This window comes from Nipponia nippon, unplaced genomic scaffold, assembly GCF_047370975.1.
Source record: "Nipponia nippon isolate SJK-2023a ecotype South Korea unplaced genomic scaffold, ASM4737097v1 scaffold_4, whole genome shotgun sequence".
NCBI classification, from domain to species: Eukaryota; Metazoa; Chordata; class Aves; order Pelecaniformes; family Threskiornithidae; genus Nipponia; species Nipponia nippon.
This window is the reverse complement of record NW_028262358.1, coordinates 87,854,718-87,861,469: the sequence shown is the minus strand read 5'-3', so window position 1 is coordinate 87,861,469 and position 6,752 is coordinate 87,854,718. Positions and strand designations below refer to the sequence as shown.

At 40.4% G+C, this 6,752-nt stretch overlaps 1 protein-coding gene across 7 annotated transcripts in view; it reads right to left on the bottom strand.

Moving 5' to 3' along the window:
- Nucleotides 1-3,457: 3,457 nt before the first annotated feature.
- CEP162 (centrosomal protein 162) overlaps nt 3,458-6,752 on the bottom strand; it is a 53,580-nt gene continuing 50,285 nt past the window's right edge. For 5 of the 7 annotated variants that reach the window (XM_087777111.1, XM_087777108.1, XM_087777110.1 and 2 more), the window contains one exon: nt 4,232-6,562. In XM_087777111.1, coding sequence (XP_087633237.1) covers nt 6,344-6,562 — 219 coding nt within the window. In that variant the 3' untranslated portion in view covers nt 4,232-6,343. Of the gene's footprint in view, nt 3,808-3,937; nt 4,180-4,231; nt 6,563-6,752 lie in introns of those variants that run through there. The other 2 variants (XR_015708893.1, XM_087777109.1) reach the window with 2 other exon arrangements.

Sequence of the window (6,752 nt, the reverse complement as noted above, 5' to 3'; positions counted from 1 at the left end):
TCCAGTTTGGTAAGTGCAGGATTCAGTAGCTAAATCACAGGAAATCAGATAAAAACTATTCTTCTTTTGCCAGTAGACTTACTATATGCAAATGATGGTGGCATGTTAAGCTGGTGTTATGCTTTGCTTACAGGCTGAACCTTCCCATGCTTTTTGACTCTCTAAATGGCCCTTTTTTTGACCAGTGGGCCAGTGAAGGGCTAGCAGGCTTTGAGTTGTTGAGAGGACCAGCTCCAAAAGCATGGCTGAGCTGCACTTCCTCCATCTTCTTTTTGTACTCAGTTGGGATAGTGTTGCAACCACAGCTGTTCTCCCAGGGAAAGGTCTGTTAAGGGATTGAATAGGTGTCATTTCAACCTTTATTTTTTTTTAGAGAAAGAATAAGATTCTGAACCTTAGCCAGTACTTAAATTACGTTTCAGCTTTCTTCAAAAGATGGTAACTAATGGGCAAGTGGTTTTAGAGCAAGCACGTGTGATGCAGAGGAACTGGGTTCAAATCCTTCGCTGCATTTGGAGTAAGAGTGCTCCGCAGGAGGTTCTTAACTAAAATGAAACTAGTGGATTCAAGATACTGTGCCTAACTGGGTTTGCTTGAAACTAGCCTGCTTTGTATACAACATGTTCGTGTCCGTGAAAATGTAGCAATGGCCTGCTGATACATTCTTCAGCCACTTAAATACTGATCAATTCCTTCTTCCTTCCCCTGGCAAATAGAAAAAATAGTGAATGGCTTGTGCATTTAAAGAATACAAAGAGTGGGGGAAGCCTCTTTTGGTTTTTTATCTCCTGTGCTCTTATAAACCACTTATACCTAAATTTCCTGTTTTCAGATGTAGTTCTTGCACTACTTCCTAGTGTTTAACATAATGGGGTTATACTTAAAGCAAAGCAGAGACTGTTTAAAACTAGCAGATATTGTTGAAAATAGTTCCCAAGAGAAGACTGAAGTGAACACTGTTCTAAATGAGCATAGCCGCATGGGTTGCAGCGCAGGCCTCCAGTGTGCTGCTTCAGGTGCAGTAAAAGGCCTCCCTTAACAGTAAGTACTTAACTGCCAGTATGAAGGCTGTAGGTGTGGACTTTGCTTTTCTCTTCCCAAATTAAGAAATTTGGGAGATCTGCCTTCTGAATGCGGCAACTGCTTCCTGCTGAGGCACCTCGAACAATTGTTAGCTATCTGATGGTTAAGCTTTGTCTGAACTGAAGCTCAATATTGTTCTTGCTAACAAGCTCTGGGACTTCTAAATGTGGCCTTTATAGCCTATTTCTGGATGAGTGAGCAGCCTTCAGTGATGTTTGATCTATTTTTTTGTTTTTTTCCTTTGCCATGCTTGAAAACAGAAATGCTGCTTAAATGAGGGGAAAAGCTGTGTAGAATCCATCTCCTCTGCAATCGAGAAATGGAGCTTAATTTTAAAGCATTTAAAACTAGGTTTCAAAATAATGCAGGTCTGGTTTTAGGAAAAAAAAAAAAAAAAAAAGCTTGCTCTTTCCAGTGGGCTAACCTGAGCTTTTCTTCTGCTACCTGAAATCTTTGTGGCTTTTGTTTGGGTGCATAACTGCTACTTTGGGGAGAAAGGAGAAGTATTCATGTGTATGGATGCTGGCAACACTGCCTAGGTGAAAGTTATTTAAGAAAATGATCAAGGGATAATACCAACTTAACTCACAACACATTTGAATTGCATTCGTAGTGTCCTTCTGAGGCACGTATTAATCCTGTAAAGGTATTTAAGCGTTTGGTTCCTGCTTCTGTTCTTCCCTGATGGTTCTTCTTTCCCTTCTATCTTTAAAAAGTCCTTCATGCTGCTTTTTACAGCAAAATGACGTGGCAGTCCCCACTGCACAGCTCCCACATGACTTCAGAAGCACTGTGGCAGCAATACAGTCTGATGCAGATTTTTGCTCTGCCTCTGCATTAAAGCAGAGTCAAAGGCAAACGCAGAAACTTTCTGCAGCCTTCAAAAGCAGTAGTTTTAAAGCTGTTCATTCTTTCTTCTTCCTTTTTAAAAACTGCTAGACACGATGTTTTGCCTCAGGGAAAAGGGGGTTGGTGTAATAACCAACTTTGTATACCATGTTTAAAAAAAATTGTCTTTTTCCAACCAACATGAGTTGGTTCTCTATGAAGTGAATAGAAGGTGTTTTGACTAGGGTCATCCTTCGAGTACTTGGAATTTAATGGTGTTTGAAAATGGAATTATTGTAAGTTTTCTTACTGCTTGGGCTATCTGCTTCAGAGCCTCTTCTCAAAACTCGCTATAAATCCATCACCTGTGGTAGATTTAACTTCATGGAGAGTTCCCCTAAGATAATTACATATGTTTGCTTGCACCAACGTGTGTTCTGTAAGAACTTACTAAGTCATGTTATGTATTCCATTTTTCAAAGGTGAATATTTGTGAAATGTTCTTCTGTGTAAACAACTTCTAGTTATGTACCTTTTAAAAAAAAAAAAACAAAACCACTACAATGTAAAATCAGAAAATGCTTGCTCATAGAGAAAAGGAAAGGTAAAACCATGAACTTCTCTACTAAAGTCTAGTGATACATGGTCTCTGAGACTAAAAGGTGAAGTAAATGATGTATATTTGTCATGCAATTTAGTATTTATGCACCTGAGCTGTAGATTTTGAATACTTTAATGCTGACAATGCATGCTCCCCTGTGATGAAAAGAACCCCACAGACCTCTTCACAAGCCACTGGCAAAGGAAGAATTCAGGTCTGCTCTTGCCTTCTACTCTGCCCTCTCCTCCTGGCAGTGAAAGATGACAAAGCTAAATAAACCGACTGGAGATACTGCAGAGCTGGACTGAACTTACCTGGTAGCCTGAGGTATCGACAGGCAGCAAGGGCAGCACAGAGCCAGAGAACCACGTGCTCTCCAACAGGAGCAAGAGGCCTGTGCTGTCTTAGTTTTGGACATGAGGTATGTAGTTAGCGGTACGAAAGGCTAAACATTATGGTTCAAAGTTATCAGAGGACTTTCTGTTCAAGAGTCAGGGCAGCCCCTGATGCATGGCCCCCTTCCCTGCAGAACTGGATTTGCACTGCTAGTGCTAGTATACAGATCGGTTTTCCTTCTTTTCTTCCAGAACAGGTTAAATGCTAGATATAGTGGCAGACTTCAAAATGTATTATGTACTATCAAATAAAGTCTTCATCTATGATAACCTATTTAATTTGTTACATGAACAATTTTGACATGTATTTTGGAGAACTTGAAGTAGAACACACTGCTGCTTGTCTCCGCCACAAGTGCCACGATGAGAGCTGTTGTTCTGCACACCCTGTTTTGCTCTCTTGAAGCAAGTGTCTTCTCTGTAATCTAGTCACCCAGCACTCATTTAGTTTCCCAAAAGCTTCAAACATGACAATTCTAATTATTGTACTCCACTGCTTTTCTGTAAACAAATGAATTCCAGCTAAACATAAGGCAATGATTCAAAGAAATGATGTTTAAGATTCTTTTAATCCATCTATTATAATGCCTCCTGGAAATGCACGATGAAAGAGTATGGCATAAGAAGGGGAAAAACGTACATGAGGAGTCTAGAATTCTGTTACTATCTGAAAGATCCCACTGGACTCCTCAGTGGAACACAGTAAAAGGAAATGCCCTGTTTTGTCAGCCTTTGCTCTGTTTCAGGGTATTTTCCCCTGCTGGAGAGTCTACAACTAATAACTTTAGCAGAGAAGTTAAAACTTGAACCTTAGTTCTCCAAAAAGAGCACCATTACTGCAGCCATTCAAGACCAGAGATAGTCTGGTAGCGTGTAGAGCGCCCACTTCATGGTAAATGCCTAAAAACAAAAGACCATGCTTCAGTGGGCATACAACAACATAAATACGTGTGAGAACGCAGTATGAACCATATTATAGCTCACAGTAATGGTAAATAATACTGTCCCTGCTCAGTAAGATAGGCTCAGAGAGAGAATTTAATTTGAAATTTAATTCAAACTATGTAAGACACCAGCATTAAGAATTTTAAAGGGTGTTTGAATGAACAGCAGGAACACTACGGCAACCCCCTCTTGCTGACCTAGGGATTATATGTTTGAGAGAGAGAGGTTCCAGCACCCAGAAATGCTTCCCCTAGGCCTTACCCCTCCTAGGCAGTGCCCCGGCATACCCACATCCAGGACCTGGCCTCTCCGGCAACACAAGGGTTGCTGTAATTTGAAAAAAAAAAAAAAATCTCACTTCAGGTCACACACTTTAATACAGTGTTACACATATAACAAATTGTACAGGAAATAAATGGTAAGTTGAAATTATTCAATTTTATCCTTTTCATGTGCAAAACAGTCTCAAGTCAAGAAAATACAGCACATTTACACATAGCTGATACTTCATATACAAAGCATTATTGTATTTACACATTTTTATGAATACAGATTAATACTTCATTATTGGGGGACAAAACATCCATACTAAAAATACTGAAAATACCTGAATATGAAACAATGAAGATTACTATATTAATTGCCAGCTGACTATCCTTTTTTTTTAATATCTCTATATATGTGCATACACTCACTCTCACTTTATGTTTGTGTATGTGCTGGCTTAAAAAAAAAAATCCTTGCACTTAATTACTGTCTGTGCCTCTATGGTATACGTTGTTACACGATTTTGTTCTTTATGCATGCTCAATCACATGCTTGTGTAAGACAAAAATGCATGTTTACTGCTGGTGGCTGAAGAAGCACGATACGTAAATGCATACACGCAGACCTGAACTCCTCTCACATTTGACTCAAATACTACAAGCCAACACTACAGGGACCTGAAGAGTACATTCGAGCTTTTATCTTCTCTTTGCCCTAAAGACGTATAGCTGATTGAGCCACAACTTCAATTTATGTGCCGTGGAATGCTTAAGGACTTGCCGTGCTGAGACTTCGAACTAGTAATTTCTCCTTCCAGCCACCGAACAGCTATCCATCTTGAATTTCCTCTGACTTACTGCTGCTCCTTCTTCTATCCTTTCGGCGGCAGGTTCTCCATAAGCGACACGTGTAATAGCCATCCTCATCCTCCCTCCCCAGTCTCCTCTCTGGAGCAGGGCAGCCCTGCTGGCTTCAGTGGTTCCTAAGGCTGCAATTTCTAGACTGCTGACTGCCCTTTCCCCTCCAGGCGGTCCATCTCTTTCTTGAAAGAAGGGACCAGAAGCTTAGCACTAAGTTACACATTAGTGATGCAGTAGGACTTGCTCCTATGCTATCTAGTACCTTACAGGCTCTACCCTTAAGCCTGTAACTCCAGCAGGGCATAAGAGGAGAGGGAGAAGGCAACGGTCTCTCTACCATTCAGCTTGTTACCTGCAGTGATGCCTGTCAGTTCAGCAAAGTTACATCCACAGTCGGTATTTGGGTAGTGGGTTATTCCTGCTTGAGCATGCTAGTCATCTTCGTCACTCCTGAAGATTATACTTGTTTGGGTACTTTTCTCTGGCCTCTTTTCCAGCTTGCCCAGTATTTTAACTCTAAATTTGCCCACCAACATATCCCGGCAGTCTGAGCTTTAGTACATTGCCTTCACATTTGACTGGCCTCTTTGTTCTGTCAAGATCATCTACAAAGATACTACTACGTCCGTTGTAAAAAATCTTAATACAGACTTCCCTTTTAAAAGGCATACCAATAACTGCTCTCCCACTGTGTTTTATAGGCTTTTTTCATACCTGCCCCATAACAATTCAGCTAAACCACCCTGCCATCCTTCTCACCAGCACAGCTGTATATCTCTGCAAACAGAGAGTAGTCTGAATTTGAGCATCACCAGAGAATGCCTGCTTTGCTCCAGCCCTCCCATCTGTCACTAAGTCGAAAGGGGTCTTAAGGGAAGGGATGTTTTATGAATTGGAGGGAGAGAAGCAAAATGTTGACAAAGGAGGATTTTCATGCCCTACCAAATGAAAAATAACAACTCTATACAGTAAAAACAGAAGCCAAACAGCATATTACTCAAAGTGTTCACAAAGGAATCGCTATAAGACAAGTTATAAACAAAAGCTTAAAATATTCAGACATGTTCTACAGTATCTGAAAAAGCATCACATGGAATTTCTCAATGGTAATTGAGTTTATGGAATAACCTCAATATTCCTGATGTTTTTTTAAAATTGCATGTAACTTTAGTCCTAACAAAATATAAGACATACAATATGACTGGGGTGTTGCTCAGTGCAAATCTACCTTTGGACAAGCAAGATTCCAGATAAGATCAGAATGTAATTCAATTTACGAGTGTTACATTAATGATTTTCAATAATATTCTCTACACATAACTTTGAATATTAAAATTCTGCTTCTCTAATCAACTCCTACCTAATCATGTCTTCCAACAGCTGTCCGTCATGCTGAATCCACTGGGATTAGGTGCAGGAATAACAACCCCTTGTTTCTGCAGTTCACGTAAAACATCTAACATGGAATCCAGTTCCACTCGGAATTTCTCCAGTTCTTGATTCTTCCGTTGTGCCAATCTTCGCCACTTCTCAACCTCATGGGTTTGCCTTGCTTCAGTAATATGTTGTGTTCGCTGGGCTGCCTGCAAATGAGAAGCAAGTCAGCACTGGGACTTCCTACTTAAATACTCAGCCAGCGCTGCCCCTTTGCAAAAACGTGCCACTTCCTTCCTTCCTTCCTTCCTTCCTTCCTTCCTTATATTTGATGCTCAAAGCCCAGTGCTCACATTAAGTGGAAACAGTTTGTTCTGAATATTACAAAAATCATTCTGA